The sequence below is a fragment of the Anser brachyrhynchus genome (assembly GCF_964034855.1).
Source record: "Anser brachyrhynchus genome assembly, chromosome: 5".
NCBI lineage: Eukaryota > Metazoa > Chordata > Aves > Anseriformes > Anatidae > Anser > Anser brachyrhynchus.
The window spans coordinates 5,438,908-5,459,039 of record NC_137699.1 but is presented as its reverse complement, the minus strand read 5'-3'; the positions used below and the strand labels follow the sequence as shown (position 1 = coordinate 5,459,039).

General features: G+C 44.9%; 1 protein-coding gene across 1 annotated transcript in view; it reads left to right on the top strand.

Moving 5' to 3' along the window:
* Positions 1 to 18,611: 18,611 nt before the first annotated feature.
* The window catches only part of ABCC8 (ATP binding cassette subfamily C member 8), a 77,440-nt gene continuing 75,919 nt past the window's right edge, over positions 18,612 to 20,132 (top strand). Inside the window, exon 1 of the mRNA XM_080595758.1 lies at positions 18,612 to 19,828. Coding sequence (XP_080451884.1) covers positions 19,639 to 19,828 — 190 coding nt within the window. The 5' untranslated portion in view covers positions 18,612 to 19,638. The remainder of the gene's footprint in view (positions 19,829 to 20,132) is intronic.

The window sequence follows — 20,132 nt, the reverse complement described above, 5'->3', positions numbered from 1 at the left end:
TATATGAAAGGGTGTGTATACATACGTGCACACACCAGCAGGATATTTTAATCAGTCTGAGTAGTACACATGTAAATAATCTCAGCACTTCACAAGTATGAGATTTAACCTCTGAATACAAATAAGCTGATAAAAACCCTCTTACAGTAAAAACAGAACTGAGAACCATAGTTTCATGTCAAAGTACGTATACCTGGTTGAAAAGAACTTAGTACACAATAGCTGATATACTTTTTGTATGCCTTAACTCTGTGTTGCCTTGGAATTGATAAAGCAGTCAGGGTAGTTGCTGTGAAACTCTTAGACACCTTCCACCCCCTGATAACTGTATCAGTGTGAATGAGGGTTTGATTGTGATACTGAAATTGTCCTCCACTGTTTTTCTGCCACTTTCTTTCACTATTGTTCTTGTTCTCAGGGGATTTTTTTTTTCCTATGTATGGGCCTCTGCTGTGGAATACTTCTTCCTCTATTACTACATCTCTGATTCCTGCATTATTGGAGGATACAGCTCTTTGGTGGAACCCAGGGGCCCCATGTGTATTTAAAATAAGGTAGCTAGGGTTATTTTTGATCTTTCCTGAAAGTACGTAAGATGAAGGGGAGACAGACGCATGTAAAGCAATTGATAAGATTTCTGTTCCCTAGAAAGGAACCATCTGAAATTGGAAGCATGTTCAGCTTTCAGAAGATCATAGTTTAAAAAAAAAAAAAAAAAAAAAAAACTTGAAAATAATAATGTTCTCAGGGCTGTTATACTGGATGATGATGATGTCGAACAAAGGCACTAAACTTGGTGTAACAACCACTGGAATTAAGTTTAAAGGAATTAATTTCTATCAAGTACTTTGCAGCCTGGCCGTTCTTGGATACTTAAGTACAAGCAGCTAGTGTTCAACTCAGAGTATCTACATGGAAAAAATGTTGTCTGAACTTCAGATAGCTGCTTCACCCAGTATCACAAAATCTGCTGCATGATTAGCACTGGATATCCCTTACCCATTTGAAAGGTAATTGTGCTTGATAGATAATTCCCATGTATAAGGTAACTATAGCCTCAAACAAGCATGGCTCTGATCCAGCAAAGCACTTAAGTACATGCTTACACTTAAGCATGAGCCAATCCCATTGACATAGGTTGAGTTCAATAATGCTACTCACAGGCTTAAGTACTTTGCTGGATTGGGGCCTGAAGTCAAACTCCAAAGGATGCTTTATCCCTGGAGATGCTTATTATGGAAAGTTTTTATTGTTAATGCTGAGGTTTTAGTATTCATATTGAATTTAAGTCCCTTTTCATTTTCTCAAAAAATCTTCAAAAGCTGTTCCTTCTTCCAACTCCTGCTGCCTTTTCTTCTAGCTTGACCTCCTCTTATCTTTTCTCACCTTTTCTCTTCCAGACATCAGTAGAACTCATTACTTTTAAACAGCTATAGCAGTTTTGTTTATATGGTGCTTAAAACAAAGTTTGGGAGAAAGAAACCAAGACCATCCAGCATATGCTGAGTACAGATGGAAATCAGGCAACTTCTCTAAGGTCAAGGACTTTTCTAAACAATAGGGAAGTGAGAAGAAAGATGCTAAGAGTTATTCTTCATGTAGACCTTCTCACTAACCCTCTCAAAAGCTTCAAGTTACTTTTATCTGACTTTGTTCTCTTCCCTCTCTCTTTCCCCTAAGCTGCTGTAGATGCTGTAGCAAGAGGGGTACCGAGATTCGATGTTGATGCTGGCAAACAGCTCGAGGCTTTGGAGTGTTACTGCCACTCAGCAGAGAGAGCGTAAATAAGAACAGAGGGAAAATGTACCCACTGTTACGAAGGCACCAAAATTAAGCTTTGATCAAACTCTTGTGGTAACTATTTGCTTGATAGGATGAAATAGCTTTTGAAAGTTATTCTTTGAAACTAAGTTTTTCAAGTAACAGTGTTTGTTGTTTTTTTGTAACCCTTATTTCCCAGTGTAAAAATTAAAATTTTCAGAGGAGAGAGAACCAAGAACACTGTCGGATCAGTAGCAGTTCCAACAGCCAGGGGGAAAAGAGAAAGAGAGAGGAGGAGAGCTGCATTTTCCATTTTCATTATTCAGAAAGAACTATGGTTAAGCAGATCCCTAAATGTGAAGTTATCAACCAGGTAAGACAGAAGGAATTGCGTACTGTTCCTTAGTGAAAGTCAGACAGCTGGGTCTTAGAGCACAGGAGTGACACGCATAGCAGGAATGAAGAACTGAAGAGCTCTTCAAGCTGGATGAGATTATTCCAGTTCAGAGCAGTCACTTATAATAGACAGCAAACCCTTCATAGAGGTGTGGTAGTTGGTTAAGGGAATAGAAGAAACTGAGGTGATTGAGGTGTGTTCATTGTGCTCCTGACTCCAGGTTTCTTTTTCTTCACACAGGGGAAGGCAGCTTCCCCATAACATAGCTCATGCATCTGGGTATGTGCAAATTTTCCATTTTCCAAGAAATAAACATTCTTATAAATAAGTCAGTGCATGTGGCATGCTGTGGTCTGACACTAGCTGTGAATGACAAAGATAAAAATAAAGTCGAGACTGAGAGAACATCCTCAGAAACAAGTCTATCCAACATAAATCTCAACAGTGATTTCAGTATTAACAGGTGGGTACAATGTGATCTTGTAAGGTTGTTCTTCCTCTTCAAATAGATAACATGATTGCAACAATTTTGGTTTAATACTCATAAAAGAGATTAAAATGGAGTGTGTGAGCATATTTTGTGGTTGGATAGTTCACAGGCCAAAGCCGTTTGAATGTATTAAGTTGCCTGGCTTACTCGTAATTTTATTCTACATTGCATTGTTGCAGTCAAGCTGTATTTTATTTTTTTTTTAAAGCTATGTGAACATTCACATTTCATACCTCTAGCCAGACAAAAACAGATGCAGAGAAATGTTTTCTGTTGTGTTAGTGGAATGATTTAAGAATGCCATAGCTTCTCAATCATATAATTAGCAAGTGATGCCTTTTCTAATGGTGTATCTAAACCTATTTGTAAATGAACAGACATGTTTGAAACAGCATAGTATCTAAATGGAGAAAAGCGCCCAGCTCTATAAATGACACAAAGGAACAAAACACTTCCCCTTCCTTACTCTAGGACAATGCAAGTGACTTATATGAGGCATGTCACCATTTTGCTAGAAAGCAAATTATAATCAAGGATTGAATCTCAACTATTCCTTACTCATTGTTGATGTATTCTCTTAATCATGGGGCAGTGATCAGTGTAGTGAGCTGTGTTGCCAAGCAGTTGGTGAGGGCAGAGTTTTAATCTAATTCTAGCATGAGCCATTCTTCAACTGGCAGTATCTTTAGCCTTCATGTCCCAGAAATGCAAGTAGACGAGGAAATGGCCAGTGCTCTTTTAAGATGTGGTGATATCCTATAGCATAGGCTAGGCAGGTTTGCAACTGTTAAAGAAGCCATGGACAGTTTGTGGATTGGGAATATGTAGAAATCTGTTCCTTGTTCTAGTCAATTACACTGAGCTTGTGCTGAGGATGTGTCCTGGGCACATGTGAGAAAATAATTGCTTATCGGTGCTCTCCAGCTGGATGTGGTTGTTCTTCTTTTGCTCACTTTATTGCTGCTTCTCTGTAGATGAAAATCAGACTGTAGATGATTGCTGAGTTTCAGTGCATGACATCCCCCTTCACATTTGGACTGCTAAAAGGAAGACATGCAGAAAGTTTCCACTCTTACATTGCCTTCTTATCACAAAAGACAAATATAGCCTGGCGAAAGCATTCCGAGACAGGCTACTTACAACCACAAGAAAAAGAAAGAATTGGGAATGATTTCAAATAAGAAGGAAGATTACAGCCTGGGAATTGTGCCCTGTATAGATGGTTATGACATGCTTGTAAGTGATATCAAGTAGGAAGGCAAAGCATTTGTGCCCGCATGCAGCTGACCAGGTGCCTACTGAGGAGCAATGGACTAGGCTGAGAGGTACCTGGCACTGTATTAGAATCATAGAATGGCCTGGGTTGAAAAGGACCTTAAAGATCATCTAGTTTCAACCCCCCTGCTCTGGGCAGCGTTACCAACCACTAGAGCAGGCTGCCCAGAGCTGCATCCAGCCTGACCTTGAATGCCTTCAGGGATGGGGCATGCACAACCTCTCTGGACAACCTGTTAACAGTGCCTCACCACCATCTGAGTGAAAAACTTCCTCCTACTTTCTAACCTAAATCTCCCCTGTCTTACTTTAAAACCATTCCCCCTTGTCCTATCACTATCAACACATGTAAACAGGCATTCCCCCTCCTGTTTATACACTCCCTTCAAGTACTGGAAGGCCGCAATGAGGTCTCCCCAGAGCTTTCTCTTCTCCAAGCTAAACAAGCCCCATTCCCTCTACCTTTCTTCATAGGAGTCACAGAATCACAGAATTGTAGGGGTTGGAAGGGACCTCGAGAGATGATCGGATCCAACCCCCCTGCCAAAGCAGGTTCCCTAGAGCAGGTTGCCCAGGTAGGCGTCCAGATGGGAGAAGGTAGGCGTCCAGGCGTCCAGAGAAGGAGACTCCACAACCTCCCTGGGCAGCCTGTTCCAGTGCTTCGTCACCCTCACCAAGAAGTTCTTTCGCATGTTGGTGCAGAACTTCCTGTGCTCCATTTTTGCAGCCATTGCCCCTTGTCCTGTCCCCACGAACCACTGAAAAGAGGTTGGCCAAATCCCCCTGTCTCCCACACTTCAGGTACTTATAAACATTGATAAGATCCCCCCTTAGTCTTCTTCTCTCAAGGCTGAACAGACCCAGGTCTTTCAGCCTTTCCTCATAGGGGAGATGCTCCAGGCCCTGTATCATCTTTGTTGCCCTCCGCTGGACTCTTTCCAGGAGAGCCCTGTCTTTTCTGTACTGGGAAGCCCAGAACTGGACACAGTACTCCAGCTGAGGCCTGACCAGGGCAGAGTAGAGGGGGAGGTTTATCTCCCTTGACCTGCTGACCACGCTCCTTTTAATGCACGCCAGGATCCCATTGGCCCTCTTGGCCACCAGGGCACACTGCTGGCTCATGGCCAACCTGTTGTCTACCAGGACCCCCAGGTCCTTCTCCGCAGAGCTCCTCTCCAGCAGGTCGTCCCCCAGCCTGTACCGATACGTGCAGCTGTTCCTTCCCAGGTGCAGGACTCTACACTTGCTCTTGTTAAACCTCATTTGGTTTCTTCCTGCCCCTCTCTCCAGCCTGTCCAGGTCTCGCTGAATGGCAGCACAGCCTTCTGGCCTGTCGGCCACTCCTCCCAACTTTGTATCATCAGTGTACTTGCTGAGGGTGGACACTATTCCCTCATCAAGGTTGTCGATGAAGATGTCGAACAACTCCAGACCCAGCACCAGCCCCTGGGAAACATCGCTAGTCACAGGTCTCCAGCCAGACTCTGCGCCACTGATCACCACCCTCTGAGCTCAGCCAGTCAGCCAGTTCTCAACCCACCTTACTGTCCACTCGTCTATCCCACACTTTCTCAACTTTGCTATCAGGATGTCGTGGGAGACAGTATCAAAAGCCTTGCTGAAGTCAAGGTAGATGACAACCACTGTTCTCTCCCCATCTACCCAGCTGGTGATGCCATCACAGAAGGCAATGAGGTTGGTCGAGCACGATTTCCCCTTGGTGAATCCATGCTGACTACTCATAACCTTCTTCTCTTCCAATTGCTTGGAGATGGCATCCAGAACAAGCCGTTCCAACACCTTTCCAGGGACAGAGGTGAGACTGACTGGCCTGTAGTTTCCTGGATCCTCCTTCTTGCCCTTTTTGAAGACCGGAGTGACATTGGCTATCCTCCAGACCTCAGGCACCTCTCCTGTTCTCCAAGACCTTTCAAAGATGATAGAGAACTGTTTGGCGATCACCTCTGCCAGCTCCCTCAGCACATGTGGATGCATTCCATCAGAGCCCATGGATTTGTGTGCATTGACCCCACTCAGACACTCCCGAACCACTCCCTCGTCAACCAGGGGGGAGCTCTCCATTTCCCAGACTCTTTCTCCAGGGTCCAGGAGTCCCGGGAGGTAGTCTGTGAAGCAAAGACCGAAGCAAAGAAAGCATTCATTATCTCCACCTTCTCAGCATCCCCCGTTACCAGGACACCCCCCTCATCCAGCAGGGGACCCACATTATCCGTAGTCTTCCTTTTAATGTTTACATACTTAAAACAAAACCTTATTATCCTTTATCTCCTTTGCCAGCTTCATCTCCAGGTGGGCTTTAGCCTTCCTCATCGCATCCCTGCAGACCCTGACAACACTCCTATACTCCTCCCAAGGGGACAGACCCTTTTTCCACATTTCATAGACCTTCTTCCTTTTGATCTTCTCGATGAGTTTCTTGCTCATCTATGCAGGTCTCCTGCCCCCCTTCCCCAATTTCCTACTCTTAGGGATGCACCACCGATCCTGAGCTTGGAAGAAGTGCTGTTTAAATGTTGCCCAGCTCTCACAAGCACCCTTGCCTTCTAGCAATCTAGCCCATGAGATACTCCCAAGTAGGTCCTGGAAGAGGTCGAAGTTGGCTCTCCGAAAGTCCAGGGTAGCAATCCTACTTTTTGCCTTACTTCTTCCACCAAGTTCCATCTTGAACTCCACCATCTCATGGTCGCTGCATCCCAAGCTTCCCCCAGCCTTCACATCCCTAACAAGCCCATCCCTGTTGGTAACAACAAGGTCCAGAAGCACCCCCTGCCTCGTCAGCCCCTCCACCACTTGTGTCAGAAAATTATCTTCAATGTGTTGTAGGAACCGTTAGGAGAGGTGCTGCAGCCCTCTGATCATCTTAGCGGCCCTTCTCTGGACCCATTCCAAGAGCTCCACATCCTTCTTGTGCTGGGGGCCCCAGGCCTGCACGCAGTATTCCAGGGGGTCTCACAAGAGCAGAGTAGAGGGGGACAATCACCTCCCTCTGCCTGCTGGCCACCCCTTTTTTAATGCAGCCCAGGACATAGTTGGCCTTCCAGGCTGCAAGCATGCACTGCCAGCTCATGTCCAGCTTCTCATCCATCAGGACCCCCAAGTCCTCCGCAGGGCTACTCTTGAGTTCTTCTCCCAGTCTATGTAAATACCTGAGCACGAGTTCAACATATCATGGCAGGATCATTCTCTGAGGTAAGTCCTTTGTGTTACTCATGGCATGAAAGATCTATGGCATTAGCTTGAACAGCTGAGGTTTCTCTGGCATTGCCAAGGGACTCCAATGGATGAGCTATTTGCTGATCATGGACAGGAAGCTGTGTCCCTCTGACTGAAGCCATTTTTCTGCATACTAAAAGCAGTGCCCCAGGCTTGTCATAATGTTACATGCTGGGCCGTTGCTTTTTCTTGCTTCATCTTCATGCAAAGAGTAGCTGTCCTTTGTAAAGCACTGGCGTGAGCTTCATGTTGCCGTAGTACTGCTGTGAATCTGGTAGATGTTTCTACTGGTCCTATTGCTCAGCTGTAGCAGCCTGGAAGAGACCCCATCCCAATCAACAGCCAATCCTGCGTGTGAGCCTGCTACACAACATTTCCTCATGTCCCAGCTGGACATAATGGCAGTACAACTGCAGTTCTGGCTTTGATTTTCCATGTATTTGAAGCTGCTGCTGCTGTAAGAATTTTCTTGTAAACTCACGGGAATTGTCTTTTTCTCTCTTCCTTCTTTTTGACTTTAAATGTGATACCCAGTTGTATTAGAAAAAGTGTCATCTACTTAAAGTTCACTTCTCAGGGCCTTGTAGTTTCCAGAATTACAGCACAGAATTCCAGAGTTTTGCTGTAGAACCCATCATTAGTTAGAAGCTCCAAAATTAAATTTTTCAAGGAACAACCCTGTGAGGAGTCGGTTGTTTGCTGTATGGAGATATCTATATTGTTGCTTTAATTTATTGTTGACTTCTATTAATGGAAGCATCCTGCCAATTTTCTTTCCCCATGGTCCTCACACGGTTTCCATTTTTGGGCATGTTGAGCTGCTTTTTTCTAGCAGTTTGTGGGGCTTTTTGGTGCAGTTGAAGTGGAGTTCTGCTGCAAAGTTGGTGTTTAATTCTCGAATGAACTAATCCTCTTCTCAGGAACTCTAGGGGGCCACTGAGCATGTCTGTCAGATGGCAGTTTGTTTTCCTGTCACACAAGGACAAATCCTAGGTGTGGACTACAATTTTTTTTTCTAGTTCAGTGGCTGGACTGCTTAACGGAATCAGTGGGAGTGAATGTGAAAAGAAAATGTTCGTTTTTCCACAGAAAAATGTGAAATCCCAGGTGGGGAGGGAAATGTTACTGAATGAAAAGATTCATTTATTACACTCCCTCAAAAACAAAACAAAACACTCTATATTTAGATTCCTTTCCTCTTTGTTTTGGCAAAAAAAATAGTGATTGAATGTGACCCAAATATGCAAATAGTTTTATCTCCCTTGATGCTGCATGTTTTTTGCCCAATTTTAGTATTGTTAGTGTACACTGATTTAAGGGTTTGATATTCAAGCTTTTTATAAATTTGTGGGCAGGATCTATGGACATTTAATGGCAAAAATTATTTTTTCCCGCCATTGAGGGCAGAAAGTAGTACCAAGATTCATTAACAGAGGGAAGTTTTGAAGCTATCATTTCTTCAAAGTTATCTTTTTCTCTTTGACAAAAAACACTTAATCCTCTCAAAAGACAGAGAGCATGAAGATTCCCTATCCAAAGCAGAGATCTCTGGCTGATTTGATGGCTGAGCCTGTGGAACCATTTGGCATAAGTGAGGACACCCAGGACTTTGCTGCCAGGTAAGACTGACACAGAGCACAGTTACTTCCATGCAAAGCCTCCAAACCTATGGGTATAGGTACAGTGCTTTGCTACGCATAATCAAAATGTATTACTCCAAGAAATAATGAGCTTCAGTTTAAAATCATAGAATGATTAAGGTTGGAAAAGACCTTCAAGGTCATCTGGTCCAACGATCACCCTACTACCAATGTCACCCACTAAACCATGGCCCTAAGCACCAGGTCCAATCTTGCCTTGAATACCCCCAGGGATGGTGACGCCACCACCTCCCTGGGCAACCCGTTCCAATGCCTGACTACTCCTTCTAAGAAGAAATGTCTCCTCATTTCCCACCTAAACCACCCCTGGCACAGCTTGAGGCCATTCCCTTTTGTCTTGTCGATAGTTATTTGTGAGAAGAGGCCGACCCCCAGCTCCCCACACCTTCCTTTCAGGCAGTTGTAGAGAGCAGTAAGGTCTGCCCTGAGCCTCCTCTTTTCCAGATTAAACAACCCCAGTTCCCTCAGCTGTTCCTCACAGGACTTGTGTTCCAGGCCCTTCACCAGCTTCATAGCCCTTCTCTGGACACACAAAATCTTCATGGAAAAAATGCAAAACAATAGGAAAGATTCTTATTAGCTTGGGAGTTAAATTACTAACTAAAAAGTAATATTTTTTTTTGTACTGTTTAACTCCCTCGAGGCTTTTAAAATACAAAATGTAGTCTGCATTTGGGCTGAACTGAAGAGGAAGGCTTTCTGAAATATGACTTGTAGGCCCTTGGCAATTAATTAGTGGTATGATAAAACACAGCAGGGAATAAAGTCTTGGCTTTACAGGATCAAGCTTTTCTGTGCATACTTGTGATTTATTTAAACAAATCCACAATGTGATTTGTTGCTGTTTTAAGGGCTAGAATAAATGCCATACTGCAGTATATTCAAAGTGAATAGAAGAAAATATTGTAGTGCAAAAGCTCATTAAACTGCAATGCAACCCTTTTTCTTTTCATTATTTTCTCGCACATTTGTCAAATAGCAGCACAAGAGCTATTCCAAACCCTAGTCTGAATCAATAGGTCTAAGTTTTTCTCTGATCGTTGTGTCAGTTTTACTGGATAAATCTAGGATAACCCAGGCCAATTCCCAGGTGGTAGATAAACAAAACTACTAACTACAACTTGAGTGTGTGTAACAAAAAAAAAAGTGTTTTCTAGTCTAAAAAGTAAAGAGGGTAGCTTCATTTTGTCTTCTAAAATCTTTAAAAAACAATTCAGAGTAGTTTCTGGGTTTGGAAGAGTTCCTAGAAAGGCCAGTGACTTTTAGCCCTATTATCTTTCAGAAATTAACACTGCTTATGTATTTATTTGTTAGTGCATGTGATTCTTGTAGTATAAACAGGCAAAAAAAATCTTTTATATACAAGCATCACAAAGGCGCTTAACTAAATCAGTAACTAAAATAACATTTACTAAAGAATACCACATTAGAGCCAGTACGTGAGTTGTTTATTGGCATGAGTTACTTCACGGCACTAAACTTATTCTCCTGAGGAAAACACAACGCTTGTACTACAAGTACAATACAAGGACAACTAAAAATATTAACTGTTTAAATGCTGGAAAATAAGGTACAATGTGATCAATGAGACCGTGTGGAACTTCTACACTTACATCAGCTTCAGTATTTTTCAGCTCAACTTAAAATATTTTCAAGTGTTGAGAACCAACCACGCTAACTGAAGCTGAGGTACTTGGTTACCCTCCAAAAAACGGTACAGGAAGAATCAGAGCGGTAGGTGGAGTAAAGAAGTGGGCAGGTAACAGGAAAAGCAAACCTTTTATTGAAAACGTTGGCTGTTTTTTTGGAATGAGAAGTGGATGACCATGATAGCGAAAAAATTGAAGAGTGAGACTGCTTTCTCTGCCTCATGAGAGCAAAATGCAGAGTACTGTCACTCAGGGAAAGCACTGCACTGCATAGAATATTGTCCTCCCTGCTGTAAGGAACCCTGGTGATAAAGGAAGGCAGTGGAGCATCAGGTGTAGCCTTACGTCATGCTAGTAAGGGAAATACCCTGCAGCTGTTCTGTTGATTCACCATGCACTTTGTCAGGTATTGCCAAATGCATGAGTGTTTGCTTAACACTTTGAAGCAGAATAAGTGAAGAGAAGAGCAAGCATTTTCCCAGGTTTTGAGTGGCATGTGCTATTGCGAAGTCAGCACTGCACTGACTACGTCAAACCGGGAAGCTGGCTTTCAGCTGAGGAGTTTGTTCAAAGCAAGTAGAACTGCTTGAACGTTCTGTTGTATGTTGGCCAACATGCTTCATAAAACAACTTGATGCAGGTCATGTGTGTAGCTACCTACAGCTACAAGATGCTGGAAGAGTATCGAAGGTCTTGCGTGTGTTGTACTGCAATAATATAATATGGCTTCCTAAACAATCGGTAAAGGAGAGTGGCATTCTGTGAAGATCAGATGGAGAGAAGTAGTGTTAACTGTCCTTGCCATGTAAAAGATGGGAAACGAAATGAATGTTTGAGTCAGTAATATGTACACCACTGGTTTTGGTGATGTAACAAGTGGGTGCAGGAGAGTGCCCATTCAGTAATTTAAATGGAACTTCGTGGCATACGCTTAAAAATAAGCTGTTATAAAACACATATCTGAGTATTTCCCTAACGTTTGAAGCTCATTGTCCAACAAAGCTTGTGTTTTGTTTTCATTCTGAGATAGATCTGCTTACTCATACATTCTTTCTTCATTTTTAATGCCGGCCAGTAAATAAAAATTAATAAGGTTTATTTAGGGAAAAACAGTCGTTTCTGTGAACTTCTGCACTATACTATTATGCCAATTACACTATTTTTAATAGCAGTAACTTAGACAATTTTTACAATTTCATTTGCTTTGTTAAATGGTATCTTCTATGAAATAATAGAATGGAGTTCTTTGTTCCACAAGAATAATGTAACAGTTTTCTCTGGTGGCAATTTTCTCCATTTTTTTTTCCCCTTCTTAACCTTTCCAAATGCCCTTGTGAAAGGGATTGGTAGTTTCATCCTATGAATGTAAATCATTTTTCTTCTCTATTTTTAAGAGCATAATTTAATAGCAAACAGGAGTCATAGATCAATACATCTTGTTTAGCAGATTCTGAATTCACAATAAGGACTTGTTGTAATTAGGTTTTTCTGATTAAGATTTCCTCTTGATACTTGGTCCCATTTAGGCCTTTGAAACACACAAAAACTAAAACTTTGCTGCCTGATGCTGAAACTTCTATGCCTAACTAACTAATTTCAAATATGGACTCAGAACTTTCAAAAGTTTTTTTTTTCTTTTGTATCTGTTTCTAAATGCAAACAAAAGCAAAAGTCCGCACAATGTTCTGAAATTGTAAAGCACAATTTTTAGGGCTAGACCACTTCTGCTACATAGCAGCGTTGACAAAGAGAGGACATTGCAAACCAGCTGAATAAGAGAAGCATGAAACAAATGACAAAGGTAGGAAAGAGAAGGGAAAGCTGTCTCTCCAATGAGTATTCTCATTTGTTAAAAACAACTATCACTTTAATGGTTGAAAACTATTAAGTTTTAAATTCTAAAGTGTCAATAATTAACTGCAAAAAAAAAACAATACCTGTCTGCATCTTGCAGACAAATTCAAATTCCAGGGCAAGCATAAAACCATATTTTTCCTTTAATTGAAAGTATTGCCACGTCTGTCTGGGATTCAAATAATCAAGGTGCTTCCAAAGTATTTCCAGACACCTACTGAATATGCTGGTTGCTGCCAAGATCTAACTTGATTTCTCATTTCTAATAGATGTGTTGAAAGCATGAAGTAGAAAACTGACTTCTTGTAGTGTCGAAATAGGCAGAAAAGGAGGGGGAAGGTCTAATGGGATTTTTTTTGAAAAATAAAGTTGCATTTGCAATGTGCATGACAACACGGTAGGCCTATGGTCTAGGTTTGGATTTTTCATAAATACACTTGTCTACCTCTTGGTCTCTTGTTCCTTTGCCTTTTCTGTACTTGGAGAAATACTTCTGCTCACACAGTTTCACAAAATTGTAACTTTGAGAAGCAACACATTCCTCTGTAACCTGCTCCAAAGCTCAATGGACATGGGACTAAGAAAGATACTTAGGCTAAGTAGATTCAGTCACAGAATCACAGAATCATAGAATGGCCTGGGTTGAAAAGGACCTTAAAGATCATCTAGGTTCAACCCCCCTGCTCTGGGCAGCGTTACCAACCACTAGAGCAGGCTGCCCAGAGCTGCATCCAGCCTGACCTTGAATGCCTTCAGGGATGGGGCATGCACAACCTCTCTGGACAACCTGTTACAGTGCCTCACCACCATCTGAGTGAAAAACTTCCTCCTAATTTCTAACCTAAATCTCCCGTCTTACTTTAAAACCATTCCCCCTTGTCCTATCACTATCAACACATGTAAACAGGCATTCCCCCTCCTGTTTATACACTCCCTTCAAGTACTGGAAAGCTGCAATGAGGTCTCCCCAGAGCTTTCTCTTCTCCAAGCTAAACAAGCCCAGTTCCCTCTACCTTTCTATATAGGAGAGGTGCTCCAGCCCTCTGATCATCTTTGTGGCCCTTCTCTGGACCCATTCCAAGAGCTCCACATTACTTCTTGTGCTGGGGGCCGCAGGCCTGCATGCAGTATTCCAGGGGGGGTCTCACAAGAGCAGAGTAGAGGGGGACAATCACCTCCCTCTGCCTGCTGGCCACCCCTTTTTTAATGCAGCCCAGGACATAATTGGCCTTCCAGGCTGCAAGTCCTTCTCCGCAGGGCTGCTCTTGAGTTCTTCTCCCAGTCTATATAAATACCTGGGATTGCCCCAGCCCAAGTGCAACACCTTTGCACTTGGCCTTGTTGAACCTCATTAGGTTCTCATGGGCCCACTTCTCCAGCCTGTCCAGGTCCCTCCGGATGGTGTCCCTTCCCTCTATTGTATTGACTACACCTCCCAGCTTGGTGCCATCTGCAAACTTGCAGAGGGTGCACTCAATTCCGTCGTCTATGTCATTGATAAAGATGTTGAAGAGCACCGGTCCCAAGACCGAGCCCTGAGGGACATCACTTTAACTGGCCTCCACCCAGACATAGAACCATTGACCACAACACTTTGGCTGTGACCAGCCAACCAATTCTTTACCCACCTAACAGTCCAAATCCATACATTTCCATACCAAAACGTACCAAATCCATACCAAAACAGTACAAATCCATACCTTTCCAATGTAGAGAGAATTTGGTGAGGGACTATATCAAAGGCTTTGCTCAAGTCCAGGTAGATGATATCCATCGCCCTTCTTTTGTCCACCGATATTGTCACTCCATCATAGAAGGCCACCAGATTGGTTAGGCAAGATCTGCCTTTGGTGAAGCCATGCTGGCTGTCTTGGATCACCTCTTTATCTCGTGCATGCCTTAAAATGTCTTCCAGGAGGATGTGCTCCATGATCTTCCCAGGCACAGAGGTGAGGCTCACCAGCCTGTAGTTCCCTGGGTCTTCCTTTCTCCCTTTCTTAAAAATGGGAGTAATGTTTCCCCTTTTCCAGTCACCAGGGACTTCACCCGACAGCCATGATTTTTCAAATATGATGGAGAGTGGCTCGGCAACCACATCAGCCATCTCTCTCAGCACCCTGAGATATATACCATCTGGCCCCATGGACTTATATACACATCCAATTTCCTTAGATGGTCCCAGACTTGTTCCACTTTCACAGTGGGACGGAATCTGCTCCTCTCACCCTCTCCTCTATGTTCAGGGTCCTGACAGACACAGGAAACTTGACCACCAGTGAAGACTGAGGCAAAGCATTTATTGAGTACCTCAGCTTTTTCCGTGTCTGAGGAAGCCAGTTCTCCCTCAGTTTAAGCTGCAGATCCTTGCTCAGCCATGCCGGTCACCCGCCTCCTTTGCTCAATTTCTTCTGCTGGAGGATGGAGAGCTCTTGCACTCTCAGAAGGGTGTCCTTAAAGAGCTGCCAGCTCTGTTTCATTCCTATGCCCTTAAGGACAGGTCCCCAGTCCATTGACACCACAGGCAATCATATATAACCTTAAAAAAATCAAACTCTGAGAACTAATTTCTGAAGTCAGTGAACAACAGTTCTTTCACTATTTGTGAGTGTAAAAGAAATTGGCATTTGATGCTAAAGTGAGCAAAAATAGTATTAGTCCAAATTCACCATTCTTAGATTTCACTGTTGTTAGAGCAGGCACAAAATTGCAGCACTCCTTTCAGAAATTTAATTTTTTTTGAGTATGTGTGCACATCCATGTTTGTTGCTAAGAATTTTCAGTTTACCAATTTCAGTTTACCAAAAGTTTTGATTTTTGTCACTGTTAGTTTGTTTGTTTGTTTTTCCCAGTATTTCGTAAGTACTTAATTGTAATCCAAGACTCTTCCCCATTTCATCCATCACCTGTCTGCTCAGGTTGCCAACACATTTCTGATGCCTTTAGCTCTTCGGTTGGTGCACATCTGTTGTAGGACCTAGATTTGAAACCATTAAATACTTAACTACCATACTAATTACTTGATCTATGCTGCATTTGAAAACCATTTCAAATTCTAAGCTATAGAGTCTCCTCGTGGTTTGTAGTTCAAGAAGGATGTTTTTAAAATATTGTTACTGACACCTTGTAGTAAAGGAAGATGATCTCAAGGTTCAGAGAGAGTGCAGAGGCTAGGGATCTGAGTTCTGTTCCTGCATTCCTTTGGAGACTCCGGCAAACCGTTCAGTTTCTGTGTTTAGCTCTCTAGCCCCAAAGTGAAGGTGATGATGAGTTGTCCCCCCAAATCTAACCCCATCATTTCACCCTAGAGCGTAAAGTGTCAAGAGAAACTAATTGTTTCTCTGTAATACAGAGCCCTTGCATTGCTTAGGGCCTCAGGAAATACTAAAATACACATAATTTAAAAACTATCTGCATGTAAACGCACATGCTGTTTCATTTATTAAATAACTGTTAGTATAACAGAGATAAGCTTAACCAGAAGCTGAGATATATATTGGGTTTCATCCAAAACTTAAAATAATTATAGTCTTTCCAGTGTGGGTGCAACTTTGTTTGAAATGATTTAAAAATACATGTACACATTATTTGGCTTGGGATTTGGCTTTTAATTATTATTCTTAATCAAAATGCTGTAGCCCAAAAAGACCCTATATGCTGCATGCAGACAATTATTTTTTCTTCCCTCTTGTCTGACAGCAAGATCAATAAAAGCAGCATGATGAAAATACAGTAATTTTTAGGTCTATTAGTGGAGCTGTCTGTCTTAGAAATCAGATGGTCTATCTTTTATGTTGAGCATTCACAGCTAGATCATTAAAAGAAAGACAAGGAAACTGTACGTTCCCTAAGGGAAAATGTTTACATTTATTGCGTCATTTCCCTAGGAACATAATGCTGATGAGCCAACATGTAGCTTTTGCATTTTGAAGAGTTAGGCCTGGATATATGGGCATTTATCCACCCGAGGGTGTTCATGGAGCTGGTGGATGTGATTGCCGAGTCGCTTTCCATCATCTATCAGTGGTCATGGTTATCTGGAGAGGTCCCAGATGACAGGAGACTTGCCAATGTGATGTCCATCTATAAGAAGGGTCATAAGAAGGACCCAGGGAACTACAGGCCTATCAGCCTGACCTTGGTGCCAGGAAAGGTGATGGAACAGATCATCTTGAATGCAATCACACAGCATGTAAGGGACAACCTGGGGAGCAGGGCCAGTCAGCATGGGTTCATAAAAGGCAAGTCCTGCCTGATCAACCTCATCTCCTCCTACAACCAGGTAACCCACCTGGTGGATGAGGGAAAGGCTGTTGATGTAATCTACCTAGAATTCAGCAAGGCCTTTGACATGGTCTCCCACAGTATTCTCCTGGAGAAGCTGGAGGCCCATGGCTTGGGCAGGTACGCTCTTTGCTGGGTTTAAAACTGTCTGGGCGGCGAGGCCCAGAGAGCAGTGGTGAATGGAGTGAAATCCAGCTGGTGACCAGTCACCAGTGGTGTTCCCCAGGGGTCGGTGTTGGGGCCCACCCTCTGTAATATCTTTATTGATGATTTAGATGAGGGAAGTGAGTGCACCCTCAGTAAATTTGCAGACGACACCAAGTTGAGGGGAAGTGTCAGTCTGCCGGAGGCTAGGAAGGCCCTGCAGAGGGACCTGGACAGGTTGGATCAATGGGAAGAGGCCAGTGGGATGAGGTTCAACATGGCTAAGTGCCAGGTCCTGTACTCTGGTCACAACAACCCCATGTAACCCTACAGGCTTGGGGCAGAGTAGCTTGAAAACTGTGTGGAAGAAAAGGATCTAGGGGTGTTGGTCAATGGCCACCTGAACTTGAGCTGTCAGCGTGCCCAGGTGGCCAAGAAGGCCAACGGCATCCTGGCTTGTATTAGGAATAGTGTAACCAGCAGGACCAGGGAGGTGATTGTTCCCCTGTACTCTGCTCTGGTGAGGCCACACCTCGACTGCTGTGTTCAGTTTTGGGCCCCTCACTACAAGAAGGGCATTGAGGCCCTGGATTGTGTCCAGAGAAGGGCTACGAAGCTGGTGAAGGGCCTGGAACACAAGTCCTGTGAGGAGTGGGTGAGGGAACTGGGGTTGTTTAGTCTGGAGAAGAGAAGGCTCAGTGGAGACCTCATTGCTCTCTACAACTGCCTGAAAGGAAGGTGTGGGGAGCTGGGGGTCGGCCTCTTCTCACAGGTAACAATCGACAAGACAAAAGGGAATGGCCTCAAGTTCTGCCAGGGGAGGTTTAGGTAGGAAATGAGGAGACATTCCTTCTTAGAAAGAATAGTCAGGCATTGGAATGGGTTGCCCAGGTGGCGTCACAATCCCTGGGGGCAAGACTGGACCTGGTGCTTTGGGCCATGGTTTAGTGGATGACATTGGCAGTAGGGTGATGGTTGGACCAGATATCTTGAAGGTCTTTTCCAACATTAATGATTCTGATTCTAATAGGCCTACAAAATCATTTAGAGAAAGTACTTTTGAATGAAGTAGAATAAAGTGAGTGCGGGGTGTCGGGGGACACCGGGAGCTTGCGTGGTGCCGGCGTGCAGGTGGCTGCCGGCCCCGGGCTGCCCCGCTCCGTCCAGCCCCGCAGAGCCACCGCTGAGGCGGGCCGGGCCCCGCGGCCTGTCAGCGCCGCTCCGCCCGGCGGGGTCGCTGCTGAGGCAGTGCTGCTCGGGGCTGGCCGTGCCCTGCACAAAGTGTGCGATTTCACGTGTGTTGATCTTAGTAAATGTCTGAGTTTTCAAAAGCTATAAAAAAATAAAATGCACATAGAGTTTCCGTAGGTTCTAAGCACTGCATAACGCCCTGTGATTTCAGAACTTCTCCAATATCTGTACTGATAGGATTTGAAGTATGGACCTAGCTAGGACTGACCCAGCAGCTTTCATAGCTGGCACAGCGGGCAGACCAGGTCCAAGTATAGCAACACCAGTAGTATCTAGACCCTGTGCTCTGCTCTGGTGAGGCCACACCTCGAGTACTGTGTTCAGTTTGGGGCCCCTCACTACACGAAGGACACCGAGGCCCTGGAATGTGTCCAGAGAAGGGCTACGAAGCTGGTGAAGGGCCTGGAACACAAGTCCTGTGAGGAACAGCTGAGGGAACTGGGGTTGTTTAATCTGGAAAAGAGGAGGCTCAGGGCAGACCTTACTGCTCTCTACAACTGCCTGAAAGGAAGGTGTGGGGAGCTGGGGGTCGGCCTCTTCTCACAAATAACTATCGACAAGACAAAAGGGAATGGCCTCAAGATGCGCCGGGGAGGTTTAGGTTGGAAATGAGGAGACATTTCTTCTTAGAAAGAGTAGTCAGGCATTGGAATGGGTTGCCCAGGGAGGTGGTGGCATCACCATCCCTGGGGGTGTTCAAGGCAAGGTTGGACCTGGTGCTTAGGGCCATGGTTTAGTGGTTGACATTGGTAGTAGGGTGATGGTTGGACCAGATGACCTTGAAGGTCTTTTCCAACCTTAACCATTCTATGATTATTTTTTTTGCATTTCTGTTTGTATAATATGGCTGTTACATTAGTTACTCGGCTAAACAACTGATAAATGTGACTGGAAGTGAAAGAACTCCATGGTAAAGCATCAGGATAAAAATCTTGAGCATTTCATGGCTACATACAATAGGAGATGCTGGATCTCCTCAACCTATGCTTAGAAGCGTGAGCCAGTTGCAGACAGCACACTGCATTTTTATTTTCAGTATTATCCCCCAGAATGATGTTATTTATTTAGTTTTTGTTTAGCCTTGGCTCAGCTGAGTCCAACTTCTACTCAGTGAAAAAAAAGTTAGTTTTGAACTCATCATGGGGGGGAGAAGGTAAAGTATAAATGTAGTAGCTGTTTTGGTTATGATGCTGAAATTTCTGTTGAGGACAGGGTTGCAGCTGTTTACAAGATTTAATCTAATAATATCTTCATCATAATGAAGAAAATGCCGAGCTGACAAGGCTAAAACCAGATTTACTCTTTGCAGTCTGTAGTTTCTGTCAGCCCTGACGTAGTGCCCGCTCAGACACGGCTCCGTCCCTCCGAGGGCTCTGCCCGGCCGGGCCCGACCGGAGCCCTGAGAGGGGCGCCGAGCCTAAGGGCAAAGCCCCGCGCCGGAGGCCCGCGGCACCCACAGCTCCCACCGGCCGCCTCAGCGTCCTCCGAGCCCGCCCAGGTGGGCGGGCCGAGGAGGGGCGAGCCGGCGGGGCGGGGCCGGGGCGGGCCGGGCCGTGAGGGCAGGGCCGGGGCCGCTCGGCGGCCGCCGCCGTCAGGTGCGGGCAGAGCCGCGGCCGGGCAGCCCGCGCCGTCCCCGCCTGGATGTGCGCGGAGGAGGCGGCGGGCTGCGCGCAGGGTCCCGCCATGGCCCTGGCTTTCTGCGGCGACGAGGGCAACTCCACCGCCTACAACGTGGACCACGGCGTGCTCAACAACGGCTGCTTCGTGGACGCGCTCAACGTGGTGCCGCACGTCTTCCTGCTCTTCATCACCTTCCCCATCCTCTTCATCGGTGAGTGCCTCCGGCGTCGCCTCGCCCCTCCGTCCGGCTCTGGCTTTCGCGTTTTAACCCTCCCGGCTGCCCCCTGCGCCCTCCTGCAGCCAGCCTTGGTGGTGCCCCCGCGCCCCGGTGCGAAACCTGCCCGGGAAGCGAGGGCAAATCCTCTGCAGGAGCCGGGCGACCTGGAGGCGATGCCGGTGCTCTCAGAAAATCCCCGCTGCAGCTCCTGGAGAGTTGGAGCAGGCGCGCAGACCTCCCTCGTCGTTAGCGGTAATGAGGAAGGCTGCCCGTCTGCTGGAGCTCGCTGTCTGCAGTG